Source organism: Oratosquilla oratoria, chromosome 11 (genome assembly GCF_046742065.1).
Source record: "Oratosquilla oratoria isolate Oo_2021 chromosome 11, ASM4674206v1, whole genome shotgun sequence".
Taxonomy (NCBI): domain Eukaryota; kingdom Metazoa; phylum Arthropoda; class Malacostraca; order Stomatopoda; family Squillidae; genus Oratosquilla; species Oratosquilla oratoria.
The window spans coordinates 36,023,882-36,043,325 of record NC_134787.1 but is presented as its reverse complement, the minus strand read 5'-3'; the positions used below and the strand labels follow the sequence as shown (position 1 = coordinate 36,043,325).

Genomic DNA, 19,444 nt, shown 5'->3' with positions numbered 1-19,444 from the left:
AGAGAGAGAGAGAGAGAGAGAGAGAGAGAGAGAGAGAGAGAGACAGACAGACACAGAGAGAAAGAAAGAGAGGGAGAGAAAGAAAGAGAGAGAGCATGAGAGGATATGTCCAATTCAAAAATACTGGAACAACAATGACGAATGTCAGTGTTCACTATATTTCCAAGTTATTTCTTAACTTGTGTAGTGGGTTACGAATGTATTTATTACTAATGCTCGTTTGAATTATTTTTCTAATATTCTGACTTGTCTCATGGATTTATGATTAAACAACTGATGCATTCGAAAGTTTTATTTTCTATTGTCACCCATAAACACAACCATTCTCTTACATTTACTAAAATTTGTTTTCTTTTAATCAAGGTGTTGGGGATAACTTTAAATTCGGTGAACAAGAATTACGACCACCAAACCCCAACTACGTTTTTTATACTTTATCTATTATCATGTCAAGCTGCAAATTTAAACAACATTAGTGTAAAAACTGAATGATTACAGCATTAAGCTATATCTTTCGTTTTCGCTCGGCCCGTTCCGCTTCCCATGGTCCGGCGACCGACCGACCGACCGCCCGCCTCAGCCAGCCCTACCGGACCCTCCACGCGCCCCCCACTGCGTCTACCAAAATGGCCCATCTCATTTACATGATGTTTACACATTTCACGGTCACTTGGCAGGGAATCGTGGGAGTGACTCCCACTCCACCCCCGACACTTAATCTCGTTACTAAAAAAGAAAATGGGAAGGAGGGAGGTGCGTTATGCAGTATTCCATGTTTACCCAACAAAGCACACACTATAGTTCTTACATCAAATAGCCATTCACACTCAGAGTACATACTGTAGTTTTCTTAACACAATCGGGTCAAATCCTGGATTTCTGTGTGTATATTCTCTTCAGCGTGGCAACGTGTGTGTGTGTGTGTGTGTGTGTGTGTGTGTAATTCACCATGGTTTTGGATCACGTGTTGGACTCGTGATCAACAGCTACTACCCTCCCGGAAGAGAGCTCAGAACTTATACATGACCGATCTATAAGTAATGCTGTGACCTCACACGCACGCACACACACACACACACACACACACAACTCCCCGCCCACGAGAGTTGGAGTAACGACTCAAAGCGCAGCGATACTGAAATTATTTCAGCCCTAGGAGGGATTCGAACCCGGACCGCCGTAGTGACAGTCGGGGACTCTACCAACCGTGCCACCGAGTCGGTGTGTTAGTTTGTTTGTTCGTTTGTGTATGTGTGTGTGTGTGTGTGTGTGTGTGTATGTGTGTGTGTGTGTGTGTGTGTGTGTGTATGTGTGTGTGTGTGTGTGTGTGTGTGTGTGTGTGTGTGTGTGTGTGTGTGTGTGTGTGTGTGTGTGCACCTTGAACACTACATTCCTGGCATTTATACCTCAGTGAACACGTCCGCTACACGAACGTACCCTACACATTCTATTCTAATGAACTCTGGCGAATTTAATTCGTCTGAGGGGATGCGTGTCACAGGGATCAGAGGTTGTAATTGTTTCCCTGAGATTCTCTTTCTAGAAGGCGTGGGCTAGAAAGAGAATGCTTGCTGGGGGAGAGTGGAGAGGCCCAGAGCCAGAGGAAGGCAGAGAGTCAATTTTATGGACACATTGTTGGAACACATCGGTGATGATGAGTGGAGGGTTGTGGATCTTGCCAGGCCTGCTGAAGAAAGAGGTGGATGGCGTTCCATGGTCCGACGTCACTTGACAGACACTCCGGTAAATGTTTGAAGATATTCATTCCATTATTGACGCAGCTGAGATGGATTTCCATTGAGGCCCCCCTGAGGGACTTGTAGCCTCTATACCTTACCACAGTCGGTGGCTTAATCCTGTTTAATAAAGTTGTATGTATGCTAAGAAGTGCATGTGAAGTGCTTTTTAGTATACCAGAATGGCTGTGGTTGTGAAATAAGTCTGAAATCAGTATAATCAGCTCGATCATAATGATTAGGTGCTAGCAAATACGTTAGCGCGAACGATTGATGAGCGATGGAGCAAATGCATTACTGAATGGACGCCGCGAGATGGGAAGCGTGTAAGAGAGGGACCAGACAGAAGGTGAAGAGACGAGATAGAGAAGTGCATCAAGTGACGTGGCAAAGGTCGTGTAAATCACGGAATGTTATGAAGGGCAAGCCTTTGTTCCTCAGTGGACTCAGGATGGCTGATTTGATTGACTGACTGATTGATATTCATATGCGACACTGATCTACCGCAACTCTGATGTCCGCCGTTGTGGAGAGAGAGAGGGGGGGTTGGAAAATCATGGAAGTGCTTTTGCAATTACCAGGGATCAAACCTGGGCCTTCCGCGGGAAAAAAAAAGGTAGATTTCTTTCGTACCGGATGGTCCTTTTCCTTTTATTCTGGCTGCCGTCAGGCGATTTCATTCGTCTTCGTGGCGCGCGCATACCTTCAGTATCGAATGGATTTTTATAGTACTCCTGTTCATTCAATCCCTTTCATCTGGTGAATTGCTGTGTATAAATAGGTTTTGATTTTCTATGGGCGCTTTGGATCAATTGGATGATGTTTATGGAATTCAAGGCAAGGATCGAAGTCGTGGAGGATTGGGACCCCACCTGACCTCGAGAGCTGCTGTTTCTTCTACTGCTGCTGCTCTTTCTTGGAATAGAATCCCTTTATACAGAGAGTTGCGGCATGACGATACGATAAATATCAGTCACGTCACTCAGGGAGCCATTTTGTGGCCGAAACACTTTCGTTCGCACTAACTATTTGTTCTTGCTGTTGATCCTTCGAACCTATTGTGTTTGTTCACTGAATGTGCCGGGTTGCTGTTGTGCATTCGGGTACACCAAGTCCCATTATATAGAATCGCGATAACTCCGGACATGCCGCCATTTTGTGGCCATTCTGCGGAGTTGTCGCAACTCTGAATAAGGGGACTCCACCTTGGAACGTTTGGTTGGAGCCGCGTTTTCTAGGCAGCCAGCCACGAAACCCAAACGTCTACGCGTTTCCAACAACGTTTGCCCCCTTTTACGTATTTGTCTTAAATAAGAAGTAATGCACACGCACGTCACAGCGCATGCACATAGGATATGCATTGAATATCTATAGTACTGCTCATTAATTACGACAGAATGCGTAAAAATTAGGCAAATGTTATTGGTGAGAATTGGTTAACGTTGCGGTTTTTGTAGATGCCACGAGGACGCAGAAATGAAATATGTTCGAGCCACGATTCTTTCAGGTCCACTTTTTAAATTCAAGATTCTTTTCTTTTTTTGTCCAAAGAAAGAGTTTATTCAATCGTGTACCATTGTTTTCTTCTCCTTAAAGGTCCTAAAGGTCTCTTCTTAAAAATCCTGTCTCCTTAAAGGTCAGGGTTAACAAAAGTAACTGATCAGTAGTTGTTTCCTTTACAAGATGAAGACTTCTCAGGTGATGGTGACACTTCCTCCATATATATCATGAGTTTATCCGAGAGAATGCGACTTTTATTGTTAATAAAGAAGGACAAGGAGGAAGAAAATTAATAGGAAGAAGGAGAGACACATTTCGTACGTATTAACCAGCGCTTCTACTATCCTGACAGAAATACAAAAACGGAAACGAACGTAGCCCTTAGCTTACATATTACAGTGAGATAAGTTTACACAAAAGCGTGCGCGCGCGCATGCAAGCATGTCAACGTTTTAAACGGAGAGGCGGGGCGACGCCCATCAGTTGTCAACCCGCGTTGCAGTCACGCCCCCTTGGCGCCAGCCACACCCATTTGGTGCCAGCCACGCCCCCCAACTCTTATCAGCCTCTGCTGACACTTGTCACTAACCACGCCCATTAGCGACACTCCCCTCTCCCTTCCCCCTTCCCCTCCAGTTGGCACTTGAAGGCGAAAGTCATGCTACCCCCATCTCCCCCTTCACCCACCTTTACAAGTTCGTCTTTACTTGGCATTGTTACAAGGTTTCAAACAATACCTTTGGGGCCGGATGATTTCATTTCCCCCGGGGTCCCAGTCCACTTAATAAACGTCACCCACCTCTTCCACCTTTTCACGTCAAGACAGCTGACAACCGGCGACTGCTCCCTTCCTAATTTTACTATCATAGCACAAGCCGGTAACAGCCCCAAGTCAATACAACACAGAAAAGTCCAACGTTTCTTCCCAGAGAGATCTATGGGTGGGGTCCGAGGACCGCTGCCGGACACTGTGGGGTCGTTGGAAATTAGATCACTGTGTTTGGAATAGATTCAGTTAATAGTGACATAAGTGGGAGAGTAAAATGTAAATTTGTAAGGACCTAAACATTTGGGGGTAATCATGTATTTTCGACTTTTAATGTGTGGAGATAAATGGAGGTAAAGAAGATGGAGGGGAGGAGGGAAGAAGGAGAAAAAGGAAGGAGGAGAGGAGGGAAGGAGGGGAAGAGGTAGGCAGGGAAGGAGTGAAGGAGAGGAGGTGGGAAAGAGGAAGGCAGGGAAGGAGGGAAGGAGAGGAGGAGGGAAAGAACGAAGGGAGGAAGGAAGGAAGGAAGGAAGGAAGGAAGGAAGGCAGGAGGGATGGAGAGAGAGGACGAAGGGAAGAAGGAAGGAAGGAAGGAGTGAAAGAGAAGATTAAGGGAAGAGGGAAAGGGGAAGGAAGGAAGGAAAGGGAGAATGAGGTGAAAAGGGAAGGATAAGAGAAGGGGAAGAGGGGGATGGAGGGGGGTGAGGGTCCCTAGGAAGATAACAAGGGTCCTCCCCGCACTTGGCAGGGTCGAGGTGGACGGACCCCTGGGCGTGGCGCCCCCCGGGGCGAGCCCACGGGGATGCATGACAGCTCCAAACTCGCCTGACGAATAACGCTATGCCGGAACTCTGGCAGCTCCTCCCCTATCACCACCACCATCACCACTAACACTACCATCTCCATCACCACCAACATCACCACCATCTCCATCACCGTCACCACCACTATCACCAGCACCACTATCTCCATCACCGTCATCTCCACTACCACCATTACCACCATCTCCACCACCACCATCGTCACCACAACCTTCAGCGTTATCGACACCACCATATCCATCGACACCGCCACCGTCACTAACACCTCCACCAACACCACCTTCGAAACTATCATCAATGCTAACACCACTACTACCACCAACACCGCTTTCTATTGTGTGTGTGTGTGTGTGTGTGTGTGTGTGTGTGTGTGTGTGTGTGTGTGTGTGTGTGTGTGTGTGTGTGTGTGTGTGTGTGTGTGTGTGTGATTACTCCTAGATCCCTTTCAGAATTTACTTTCTTTACTTCTTTTCCGTCAATTTTATACGGTCCTGATATTCTATTATTGCTTTTCCCAAATTCGATTACATTGCATTCCTTGATGTTGAATTCTACTCCCCATTTCTTGCTCTACTCTGAGACTTCGTTCAGATCACTCTATGATGAGTCACAGTCTATTTCGGAGTTTATTATATTTAATAACTTTGCGTCATCCGGAAAGAAGTTCAAATAATATTCAATACTATCGTCCATGTCATTTACATATATAGCAAGCATTATCGGAGCCAGCACTGACCCCTGTGGGACTCCACTACTCATTTCTTCCCATTTTGAATATTTGTCCCCGAGTACTACTCTCATTTTTCTTCCATATAGGACGTCCTCCATCCAATTCAATAGTTTTCCATATATGCCTCCTATTGTTTACAGTTTATATAGCAATTTTCTGTGTGGTACCTTATCAAATGCCTTTTTTAAGTCCAGGAAGGCATAGTCTGCCCAGCCATGCCTTTCTTGCAATATATCTATCAATCTTGAATAGAAACGAATCAAATTAGTGGCACATGATCTTCCCTGTCTGAATCCAAATTGCCTTGGGTTCATTATATTGTTCTTCTCCAGATATTTTGTTCATCTATCTTTGATGAGCCTCTCACAAATGTTACCTATTGTACCCGCTAGGGACACCGGTCTATACTTTGTTGGGTCTTCTTTATTTCCCCCCTTATATATTGGCACTATATTGTGTGTGTGTGTGTGTGTGTGTGTGTGTGTGTGTGTGTGTGTGTGTGTGTGTGTGTGTGTGTGTGTGTGTGTGTGTGTGAGTGTGTTTGGAGCTGCCTAGTGTAGGCCTTATGGTCTTTTGCAGTCTCCTTTATTTCTTATGTTCTTATGTATGTGTGTGTGTGTATGTTTGTGTGTGTGTGTGTGTGTGTGTGTGTGTGTGTGTGTGTGTGTGTGTGTGTGTGTGTGTGTGTGTGTGTGTGTGTGTGTGTGTGTGTGTGTGTGTGTGTGTGTGTGTGTGTGTGTGTGTGTGTGTGTGTGTGTGTGTGTGTGTGTGTGTGTGTGTGTGTGTGTGGAGAGGGGGCGGTGCCCCCAGCAGTCAGGTTGGTGACTTCTTTGGGATTCTCGAAGGAGAGGCTTAAACTCAGGCAGAGGTTGTAGGTAAGGAAGAGTATGGGACTCTGTAGAAGGAAATGAATAGAACTCAATACCCTTTGCATTTGCAGTCGAGTTTTCCCAAACACACACACACACACACACACACACACACACACACACACACACACACACACACACACACACACACACACACACACACACACACACACACACACACATAAACACACACACATAAACACACACACACACACACACACACACACACACACACACACACACACACACACACACACACACACACACACACAGACAGACTGGTGAGGTGTGGTTTCACACTGTACAACCTTGTTCGATCTAGCTTCACAGTAGTCTAATTGACTCCAGAACTTAGGAGAAAAAACAAATAAATGAAATCAATAGGTAAGTAAATGAATAAGTATATAGGCAAATGAATCCTTATAATGAATAAATGTACTAAATAAAGTAAATAGAAAAAAGTCTCTTTCTGGAAATTGGCGGTTCTCCTCCGCATCCAACGGGACCCCTGTCCCCCTCCCCTCCCCTCCCCGTCCCTCCTCTTCCCTCCCCTTCTTCAGTTCTCTAATCAACCGTTTCATCCCAACTGTCGCCAGGCGTTGACACCTCAGCTGGACAGTCTCTCTCCACGGTACAGGACGCGAGGAGTGTCTGCGATCGCTTTACCGAGACATAGGGTCGTCGCCTCCTGTCGGTGCACTATGGCCTTGGCGCCGGCTGGGTCATCAGGGCCTGGAGCCAGCGGGGAGTTGGGGGAGGTTCGCCCGCAGCCCCCCACGGGCGATGGAATGGACCCCCGTTGTTCACGAGGAGGGACGTGGGCAGGTGGATATGGGCTCGGCTTGGTCTGGTTTGGGCTTTATTTTTTGATTCCGTCTTGCGTATGTTGTTATGATTTGGTTTGTTTTATTTTGGTTTGGTTTCGTATGTCATGTTATTCTGTATTATATTATGATTTGGTATGGTCCCTTTTGGTTTGGTTTTGTATATGTTATGATTTGGTTTGTTTCGGCCTGTCTGAGCTGGTTTTGTATGTCATGTTATATTTTGAGATTGGTTAGACCTATCTGAGCTTGTCTTGTTTTATCTCTGTCTTGGCCTGAACTGTCTTGACAAAGACAACCTTATACTGAATTTCCTTGTTTTGTTGTGTTTGTCTTTTTTTTGCCCATGTCTCATTGAATACTTCTTTGAAATTTGTTGTTTTCCCTGTTGGTGACTCGTAACTATTTCCCGCATAATTCAAATTTATTTAAAGGAAAATACCTCCAAGGTTAGTGTTACATTCCCATGACATCAGAGGGGAGAGAAGGACAGGAGAATGATGAAGGAAGATAGGGGAGGGGCGAGGAGGAGGAGGAGGAGGAGGAGGAGGAGGAGGAGGAGGAGGAGGAGGAGGAGGAGGTGGCGGAAGAGGAGGAGGGTCAGGAGGTTAGGGGGTCGGGTTTAAGGGGTGGGCTTACGGAGGTAGGGAGGTGCAGGGTTGCTCATTTCGTCGTTATTCCTGCTGTTGGGGCTACACAAGAGAAAATAAACGTCATCTGTGACTTTTTATGGCTCCTCATGTTTTGAGGATCCCCAGGCACCTGGGTTCATAACACCGACTCAACACAAGACCGCGACAGTTGTGGTGTATAGAAATCCGTGTACTATTCGTTTCCAGCCGTATAAAGCCTCTGAAGATGAATAGATGACTTTAAGAATAACAAAGGAAGTCTTAAGAAATGTGGTTTTCAAATGTTCATTTGCTATGGATACTGTTATCTCCATGCAATCTAGTATTCGTGTAAAAAAAAAAGAAAAAAAAATAGATAAATAGATAAATAAATAAATAAATGAGATAAATAAATAGATAGATAAATAGATAAATAAATAATATATATAAATATATATATATATATATATATACATATATATATATATTATGAATATTGTAATGTTCATGCAAATCAATGAGGTTGATAAAAATGAATTGTCGAATTTGCTTTAAATATTGAATGTGTGATGCTTGTACGTTAATTCTGAATTCCGATGAATCAGTTTGTGTCTACCACGCATTTTTTTTTTTTTTTAGCACTGACTGGAGACTTTTAGTTACTATAGCCATTCTACACATTAAGATAAAAAATATATATAAATTTGAAAGTGTATTTAGTTTTCAATAGTACTAAGCACCTCAAACGCTCTGATGATGTCATATCGACAAGATCATTATATTAGTACCAAGCACCTCATACGCTCTGATGACGTCATGTCGACAAGATTATTTTCATTTTTAGCTCTTACCGCACAAACAAATCATATTTTACTATTATATTCACAATGCTTGTATAAAACAGCAATTATGCTCTGTAAGTGAATTCATGTGATAGGCACTACCCTTTACTTAAATCGAGTATAATATATAATAATATTCTCTTTCAGTCTGGCCCACCGCAAGGGTGATAGTCTTCTTTACCACAAGCGGGGATGTGGTTTACTATTACAAAGACAGGTTTCATGTGAGCTTTTGATGAATAGCCGGCGCGAGCACGTACACACACACACACACACACACACACACACACACACACACACACACACACACACACGCACACACGCACACATACAGTCATGTGGAGCGTAGCGGGATTATGTGGTATTGTAGAAGGATTAAGTTATTATATTTACGGTTTTGGGGTTAGCCAACAATGTCCGTTTCTTCAGAAGGCAACACAACCATCACCACTACCACCAATATCACCACTACTACTATCACCACTTCCGCCACCAATACCATCACTGCTACCACTAATACAACCACCGCCACCACTACTACCATCACCAATACCACCACCAACAGCAACAACCAGTTTGTGTCATCAGGAATTAACTGTCGCTTTTCTAATACTCCTGTAGAAAGATGTACTTATTTTATATACAAAAAAGTCACTGAAGATACAGCCTTTTTTTTTGTTTCACATCTGTTATAAACATTTGACTGTTACTGTGTGTACTGATTGATTGACTGACTGATTGACTGATTGGTTGCGTGTACCCGTGTATGTTTGCTTTGGCACAGGCGCGACTAAGAACATAGGAATGGAGTAGACTGCAAAAGACCATAAGGCCTACGCTAGGCAGTTCCATGTCCCTTACCATCTGTCATCCCTATTCATAAAGTTAGCTAATCTTCTCACAAACAATTGTTTCAGCGTTCATAAATGATATCGCACGTCCTCCTCTGGTCTGTGGCAAAGAGCGGTCTCCGCATTGCAGGGTCCCAGGTTCACGTCCAACCTACCTCATCCATTCCACAAACTTGTGAAAGAATACCGCGCATTTGCTGGGTCGGGTTGTCGAGGCGGGGAGGATGAGAGCTGGCTCCCCACACTACTGCATCAGTCCGAGGCCTAGTACACGGTACCTGTCACTCTACAAGACACGAACCTACGGTAATGTTTCATGTTTTGTTTCACCTTACGGAGCACCGACATAGCAGTTAGAAAGCATGAGAAAGATCTTTTTGAGTAATGATAAAAAAAGAAAGTAGATAGCAAACGTTTTGGCGTGAAACCTAGTTCCAACAAACAGAAATGTGAGAAATGATATGAAATACCTAGCTTATATTTTTGGCACTGTACTTTAATCATATTTAAGAATATATGCACTAATCTCCAGTTCATTACCGAATACAGTCAACCTCCTGTGACCCACCAAAAGAGTCATTATGAACACCAGGGCTTCATGATCCACAAGTTAAGGACTACCCTTTGCTAGGACAAAGCCAACTTCGACGGATACGAACACCTCCCCGAATACGAAGTTCATGACTTCGTCTGCATCTGTACAGAGCACCTGATGCTTGACGTAGTCAATACACCTCGTGTATCAATATGTACTATATTTATGAAATAATTCACTACTCATACAGAGAGTTGCGACATGATACAAATTATATTATCAGTCACGTGACCCGGGAGGCCATTTTGTGGCCAAATCGTTTTCGCTGTCTCTTCTCACTGTTTTATTGATTCTTTGTATCTATTTTGTTTATGCACTGAATATGCCGGGTTGTTGTTGTGCATTCGGATGCACCAACAGTCCTTTTATACAAAGAGTAGCGACAACTCCGGCCACGCCGCCATTTTGTGGCCATTTTGCGGAGATGTCACAACTCTTTGTATAAAGGGATTTCAGTTAGTGTGACGTCTTTCAAATGACCAAATCCAGCTGTCGCGCCCTATGTTCGAGATCTCGCGACGCCCTGAGTTGATTATTACAATACCATGTTTGTTTTCGTGATTGCGCCTAGATGTGTTTGTCCGTCCTATAGAATGGACATCAATTCACTAGAATCAGTACAGAGAAGAATGACCAAAATGATACATGGACTCAGAAATTTGCCTTGCGAAGAGAGGCTTAGGCACCTTAACTTACATTCTCTGGAAAGACGCGGAGTGTGGGGTGATCTAATTGAGGTGTTCAAGTGAATCAAAGGCTTTAAGAAGGGTGATGCAAACAAGGTCATCATATTAAAACAACAGGGCAGGACTCGCAGTAATGGATTTAAACTGGACAGTTTTAGATTTAAGAAGGAAATAGGCAAGAATTGGTTTACTAATAGGGTTATCAACGAATGGAATAGATTTAGTAACCATGTAGTGAGTGCTGAAACTATCAGTTGTTTTAAGAAACGGTTAGACAACTGTATGGATGGGGATGACAGGTGGTGATGGATATGGAGCTGCCTAGTGTAGGCCTTATGGTCTCTTGCAGTCTCCTTCATTCTTATGTTCTTATGTAATTTAATTGTCGACATCTAAACCTTGCTTTTAAAGACTTTAAAGGGTTTACAGTTTTTTTATGTTCGCTGGCCGAGCAGTTTAGAGCGTCGCCACTTGCGACAGAGGGCAAGATGGCGGAAGTTCAAACCCTGCCACCAGCGAGTTGGGCCAAGGGCACCGTCCTAGCCTCCTGATAAGGGAGGGGGTGAGAGTTCGCGACGTGAAACCGAATCATTAAATCGATTCATTTTAAAACAACTCGCGTGTGATACACTGAAGACATTAAAAAAAGTTGAAGTCATAGAGGAGATGGAAATTGTAAATTCATAATTACCATCATAAACAGCCTTATCCCCCCCGTCCCCCCAGGGAAGAGATACGATGATTACACAGTACAACCTCTTGGCTTGCCCCGTGGGTCTACACGCGTCGGATACCTTACCCGCTCCCACCCATACCCCATCACTCCTCACCCTCCCTCCCTCCCTCCCTCCCTCCCTCCCTCCCTCCCTTCCCCCTTCTCCCCCTCCTAGGGTGCCCGCCCCCCGACCGGACCTTCACGTCCAAAGAGCCCGTCCAGAGCAAGTCAGGGCACGGGGAGGAGGAGGGTGTAGGGGCTGTCGGGAGGGAGGAAGGAGGGGAGGAAGAAGGGAGGAAAGGAGGGATGGAGGGGTGGAAGGAGGGAGCGGAGGGAAGAAGGATGAGAAGGAGGGAGGGATGAAGGGAAGGAAGAGAAGTAGGGAGGGATAAAAGGAAGGAGAAGGAGGGATGAGGGGAAGGAGGAAGGAAGGGAGGAGGGGAAGGAGAGAGGAAGGGAGAGAAGGAGGTAGGAAAAAGGGGGGAGAGGGAGGAAAAGGGTGTGGGAGGGAGGAAGAAGGGGAGGGAGGGAGGGAGGAAGAAGAGGAGGAAAGGAAAGAAGAAGAAGGGAAGAGAGGGAATGAGGAAAAAGGAGAAGTTGGAATAAGGAGAGGGAGGGAGGAAGGAAGAAGGGGAGGGAAGGAGGGAAGAAGAGGGGGAGGTGGGGAGTGGGTAAAAAAGAGAGGGTGGAAGAAGGGGAGGGAGGGAGGGAGGGAGGGAGAAGGGGAGGGAGGAAGAAGGAGAGGGAGGGAGGAAGGAAGAAGGGGAGGGAAGGAGGGAAGAAGGGGAGGTGGGGAGTGAGGAAAAAGGAGAGGGTGGAAGAACGGGAGGGAGGGAGGGAAGGAGAAGGGGAGGGAGGAAGGAGGGGAGGGAGGGAAGGAGGGAGGGAGGAAGAATGGGAGGTAGGTAGAAAGAAGTGAAGGAGGGATCCATCATTCAGGTCCCCCGACTCCCCAAAAGCGCCTTCATATGCTAATACCCTCTCGTTAGTGCCAAGCGCCTCCACCCTCATTCTAAACCCTCCACACCCTTTCAGCATCGCGCCCAACGACTCAAATGAGCTGCCACATCCCCCTCGAGGAGGACGAGGCGGACCGAGGACGGGGTGGGACCGTTCGAGGTCGACAGATTGGTTTCGTTAGCCTTGGCCAGGGGGCGCCCCGGGGCGCGGAGGAGGAGGAGCCACATTTGAGGATCTCCTTCACATGCGCAGGGACAAAGGGGCAGGAATGCCGCCGCCGCCGCTGCCGCCGCCGCCGCCGCCGCCGCGTGGTGTGCGGACAAAGGGGGCGAGCGACGTGACGCGAAGCGAAGCGATGGCCTGACGCAAACGAAGGTGCTTGGCTTGACATGTACTTATACAAACACATATATGCATATGAATGTACATGTATATATACTGCACATATATAGTGAAATAAGGAGGAATGTGTGTGTGTGTGTGTGTGTGTGTGTGTGTGTGTGTGTGTGTGTGTGTGTGTGTGTGTGTGTGTGTGTGTGTGTGTGTGTGTGTGTGTGTGTGTGTGTGTGTGTGTGAGTATATATATGTGTGTGCGTGCGAGCGCGTTTTCTTTGCAGGAGAATAGGTAGTCATAATACGTATAGATTGACGTCAGTTAAATAATTCTGGAACAAAAGAGAAGAGGAAGAGTGGGAGAAAGAAGATGATGATGATGAGGAGGAGGAGGAGGAGAAGGAGATGATGGGAAGGAGAGGCAGCACGTGGGTAAGAGAAAAGAGGTAGGCAACGGGGATGGGAGGTAGGGGGGGTGAAAGGGAAGAGGAAGGGAAAGGGGGTAGGTGTGGGTAAAAGGAAGGAGGAAGAGTAGATAGAGGAAGTGTGTGTGTGTGCGTGTGTGTGTATGGTAAGGTCACTTTATCTATATAAATAGAGGGGAATTGCGTTTGTGTAAGGTCACTTCATCTATATAAATAAAAGGGAATTGTGTTTATCTATTTGTGTGCACGCAAAACTTTTAACAAGACTTAAATGGTGGTTAAGATGACTCTGATTGGCACTATGACGACTGGAACTATGATGAAAGAATAGGTACTTGGCAACTTTCAATCATCCAGCAATAAGATGGCGCCATAAGAAGGGCAGATTTTCTTTTATCTATTGAAAAAGGTGTTTCGTGGAAGCCGTAGGCTCTAGAAAATAAACTGCCACTTCAATCCCTTTCGTGCCAAATGCCTTTCTTCTTTTTCCCTGGCTTTCACCGGGTGATTTTATTCATCGTTGCATCAGCGACCTCGCTGTGGCAAAAGGGTGGTTTCAGTTGACCCCTTCCTTGCCAAGTGTCACTTTTCCTTTAATTCTGGTTGCCATCAAGCGACACGGACACGGAATAGAACAGATCCTCCATCTGCGCTATTTTCGACTCCAATATATTGTTTACTTATTGTCCTTTTTTTATTATTATTAAATTTCGAGACTCTTGGTTATATGGGCCGAAGTCCCAGGCAGCCCCCTGGCGCAGCAAGCTCTAAAGTACCCCCTGGGAAAGAGGGGACTTTTAAGGTTATTGATCACCAATGGGACTATACGAGCTATGAAGCTCTCCTCCGTGAGGGTAATAGTTGTTGATCATGGGTCCAGCACTTGGTCAAAAGATCATAATGAATCACACACGTACGCACACACGAACACACACACACACACACACACACACACACACACACACACACACACACACACACACACACACACACACACACACACACACACACACACACACACATACTCAAGACCAATAGATATAATACAAGAAAGATGTGGACTTACAAAAATCCTTCGACAAAATACAACACAAAAAATTACATAAAAAAATGGAAAACATAGGAGGGATACAAGGCAACCTACTAAATTGGATAGAGGATTTCCTGCATGGTAGAAAAATGAGAGTAGTACTCAGAGAAAAATGTTCAGGTTGGGAGGAGGTGATCAGTGGAGTTCCGCAGGGATCTGTATTGGCTCCAATAATATTCACTACTTATACGAATGACATGGATGAAGATGTGGAATGTTACATGAGCTTCTTTGCAGACTATGCTAAATTGTTGAGGAAAGTGAGAACCGAAATGGATTGTGAATCACTACAGAGAGGCCTAAACAAAGTTTGGAAATGGAGTCAGAAGTGGGGAAGTGGACTTCAACATTAAGAAATGTAGCATAATGGAATTCGGAGAAAGTAAAAAAAGAATATCAGGACAATATACAATTGGAACTAAGGAAGAAAAGAAAGTGTGATCTGAAAAAGACCTGGGAGTAATTATCTCAAACGACTTGTCCTCTGATAAACAAATAAACAAAATTGTCGGCGAATCCTATAATTTGTTATGATCAATAAAAGTGGCGTTTACCTATTTAGACGGAGAAATTATTTAAAAAATATTAGTCACACTAATAAGGCTTAGACTGGAGTATGCTGCGACATTATGGTCACCCGGTACCAAAAAGAATATAAAGAAAATTGAAAGAATCCAGAGAGCAACCACGAAAATGGCCCGGGGACTTTCAAACTTGTCATATGAAGAGAGACTGGCAAAATTTAAGTTACCGATTTTTTAACAAAGAAGAGAGGCGACCTACTGATCATCTATACAATTATGAAAGGCACGGAAATACTTGATAGAGAGGACTTGCTAAACTGTGACAAGAAAAACACAAGAGGACATGGAAAAAACTCAAAATGGATATTTATAGTAGAGATCTAAAAGAAAGAAAAGAAAAAATACTTTTCCACACAGAGTGGTGGACACTTAGAACAAACTGGACGAAAAAATAGTGTGTGCAAAAACCATACACGAATTTAAGAGCAAACTAGACACTGCGAGATACAAAGGCGGGACACGACGAGCGTAATTCCCCTTCCCGTAAGATACAACTAGGTAGATAAACACACACACACACACACACACACACACACACACACACACACACACACACACACACACACACACACACACACACACACACACACACACACACACACACACACACACACACACACACACACACACACGCCCTCGTCACGACCCTGCCTGACCTCGTCACGACCTTGCCTAAAAGCTCTTGTCGGAAAAATGAGTGTATGGGCCTCCCATGACAGCCCTTTTCAGAAAAACCAATACATCACATGAATGAAAAGACCTGGTGTATTCGGCTAAGCCAGCCCACGTTGTGTAGTGATTGTAGCTATTGGCCAAAAGTTTGTTAGTGTTTTGTCCTTAGCCAATCATGGAAACACCAAGATGAAATGTACGGCCTTAGAGGGAGGTGCCTAACATTACCGAGGTATCCTTAAGGTTTAGAGACAGAAGGAGAGCAGTCGTTAGGCAGCTGCTCCGAGCATCGGGTCAAAGGCAAGTAGTTTGATTTTCCACTCCTACACACAATATACACACTCTACCACTCTTAATAAACAAATAAACTTAGACCACTGGTTTGTTCTTCTACCCTAGCGAAACCTAAGTTCGCACCCTCCGGGGGTCATAGCCCCTGCTCTAAGGAGGAGTGTGACACGCACACACACACACACACATACACGCACACACACACACACACACATACACACACACACACACACACACACACACACACACACACACACACACACACACACACACACACACACACACACACACACACACACACACACACACACACACACACACATATATATATATATATATGTATATACACGCACACACACACAATACTCGTGGTGCAGTGGTAGAGTTCCCGGCGGTCCGGGTTCGAATCCCGCCCAGGTCTGAAATAATTTCAGTATTGCTGCGCTGCGGCAGTGGTGAACATAGTCCCCCACATGTGCTTCTACGCGATGTTTTAGTTTATAGTATTGCCGCTGCAGAAATGGGATGGACAAGGAATGGATATGTGTTGTAGAAACAGCTGGGCTTCGGCCTTGTATTACATTTGTGTAGGGTAAGTCCATATTACGCCTGTACTACAGGCATATGTATCCTCATGAAAGCACAAACTAGGCCCTGCCGAGCCATGTTTCGGTCAGGATGGGTCGTTTGTTACTTTAGCGTATGCAGGGTGCGTATATAGGGATGCCAGGATTTGGTGTCCAGGTCAGTTCCCTTCTGTACTTGTCACCAGGAGTGTGTGACCCAAGGCTCGCGGTCACTTGTGGTTAGGGCAGGCCTCGGGACCCTGACTGCCGACCCAGCCTAGGTCGACACTGGCGCTAACCAGAATAAAGCCACCAAACTCATCGAGTCTCCTTCACTCCCTCGGGAGCAAAGCACAAGTAACGTTCACGTAATGTTACACGGGTCGTTACTACGACTTTCGTGAGCAGCGAGTTGGGTGTGTGTGTACGTGTAAGGTCACAGTATTACCCATAGATCGGTCATATATGAGCTCTGAGTTCTCTTCCGGGAGGGAAATAGCTTTTGATCACGAGTCCAGCACGTGATCCAAGACCATGGTGTATCACACACACACACACACACACACACACACACACACACACACACACACACACACACACACACACACACACACACACACACACACACACATACACACACACACACACACACGCAAACTGTACACACACAGCCATACGCAGAGAAATGTGCTGAGGGGTAAGTCGCAAGAAAAAGAGAAGAATGTAAATAAACACCGATCTCGGTGCTCCACTCAGGAGTGCTTTATCCGTGAGAGGCAACGGTGACCCAACAGTAGCCACTCCTACCCCCACCCGCTATGATAGCCAGGAGGCCTGGAGAACCCACACGCCCATCTATGAAATGGTACTAATACTCACGTATCTGGTGTTCCGAAGAGGTTGCTGAAACCCGGTGGGTCGGTAGAGCGGTGCATGGGAAGCATCCGTGTGGAGGTCACCGAGGAAAAGCTCCCGAACTGGTCCGTCCTCAAGGTCGTCCTCCACCACGTCCACCCCGAGGTTCCTCTCGAAGTCCTTTTCCCGTTCTCCCCCTTGACGAGTGCGGGGCTTCCTCCTCGAAGTCAGCGGCCGCTTGACCTCCTCCTCCACTCGAAGGAGCTGGAGTTCGTGCCACGCCGAGGCCAGGGCCGTCGAGGAGCAGTCTTCATCCTGCCAAGTCGTGACGTCATTGAGGGCGGCCGCCGGCGGCGAGGACGAGGACGAGGAGTCCTGGTATGACGTCACCTCGTACTGTTTGTGTGGGCGCCAGGCCTGGAGTCGGCGACAAGGTGAGAGTGTTAGTTATATACAACACATGCACACACACATACACACACACACGCACACACACACGCACGCACGCACACAGTATGAGCTGTAATGACATCTATTTCTCAGCCTTTTAAGCTTTGTGGACCCCTTACAAACGAATTATATATCCAGGGGACTCCTTGATACGGGATTAGATAGGATATAGTCATTTTACATTTATATGTAAGAATTGTTAATAAAAGGTTTTCTTTTGACAGCAATTGGTGGTTATTATCAGATTGTTTTCATTGTACAAACATAACACACAAACGAAAGAAAAGTAATCCGTGTATATTTACGAAATGGAAAATAAAGTAAACTAATAAACTTCACTTGTTGAATTCCCCGTCGTGTGGATCCCCTGGTGGAGTTTTTGCGGACTACTAGGAGGCTGAGAAACACTGAATGCGACCCTATTCCAATTTCACCCGTCCCTTACCCACCAGCCCAAAATACAATGCATGATTACTCAAATAACAGAAACTACAACCCCCGCCGGAGACCCTTGTTCCAGTTCCCGTTTTCTACTCACCTTGTTGACTCTGCCTGGGCAGGACTCATTGATGGCTGAGGCTAAGTCGGAAGCATCGCGATGCGAGTGAGCCGTGACCAGGACCCTGAGGGACGAGAGGCAGACCAAGAACATGAACGGGTCATACTGATACTGCAAGCTGTTACTGTCCTCCTTGGGCAAGGGGGTGTACAGTGTGTAAGATGACAACATACCCATGCATCGGACCCTACGAGGTGAACTCTCATTCGGGAGGGTAATAGTTGTCGATCACGGGACCAGGGTATAGAGTACCGGTGTTTTTATTATTGATGACGTCACGATATCCTATTATACTGATACATCGATAACACTGTTAATCATAAATCAATAAAATGAATAGATAAATACTTTAATGAAAGAAACAGTGCACTGGAAAAACAAAGCACGATTTACATATAAATAAATAAATTACTTGATGGAGTGCAGGAAACATCATATATATATATACATATATATATATATATATATATATATATATAAATTGATATCCACAGACTTTATTATGAGGTTCCGCCAGGCGATTTTATTCAGATCAGAGAGACCCATAGGCGGGGAAGTGGAGATGAAAGAGAGGGAATTGGCGACAAGTAGATCAGGAAGGGCACTGCGGGAGGAAAAGCTCTTTGGCTCGTTTCATACGTATCATCTTTTCGTCGTGCCCCGTCCACGACACGACGTCGTGCTCACAAATAACCATGTGTGTCTTAGGATGCTTTCACACGTCACAACCACGACCGCGTGTGAAAGTGTCTGTAGATACCCATGGTTATTTGAGAGCACGACGGCGTATCGTGGACGGCGCACGGCGAAAAGTCGGTACGTGTAAAAGGAACCTTTATCCCTATTCTTCTCTCGGTCATGCTGGAATGAGTGAAACGTTGACCCAATATAGACTTCGTCCTCACACGATGCTGGAAAAGGGGACATACTTACTTGGTGAGTGTGTAGTCAGCTTCCGTAGCCCCCGGGGTCACCCAGGACGCGATACCGTGGGTGTGGCTCCCCGTGGCCGTCAGCGTATGGGACGGGTGAGCGCACCAGGGGTCCCTGTAAACGTGGAGCGTCAGCCGGAAGGACCTGTCCCGGTGAAACTCGTAGGACCGAAGGACGTAC

At 45.7% G+C, this 19,444-nt stretch overlaps 1 protein-coding gene across 2 annotated transcripts in view; it reads right to left on the bottom strand.

Moving 5' to 3' along the window:
* Positions 1-19,444, bottom strand: part of LOC143029740 (protein APCDD1-like) — a 328,618-nt gene that overhangs the window by 6,909 nt on the left and 302,265 nt on the right. For both annotated transcript variants that reach the window (XM_076192627.1, XM_076192626.1), the window contains exons 4-6: positions 19,265-19,444; positions 18,311-18,395; positions 17,347-17,739 (exon numbers count right to left, since the gene is read on the bottom strand). The exon at positions 19,265-19,444 is cut by the window's right edge and continues 24 nt beyond it. In XM_076192627.1, the coding sequence (XP_076048742.1) occupies positions 17,347-17,739; positions 18,311-18,395; positions 19,265-19,444 (658 nt within the window). The remainder of the gene's footprint in view (positions 1-17,346; positions 17,740-18,310; positions 18,396-19,264) is intronic.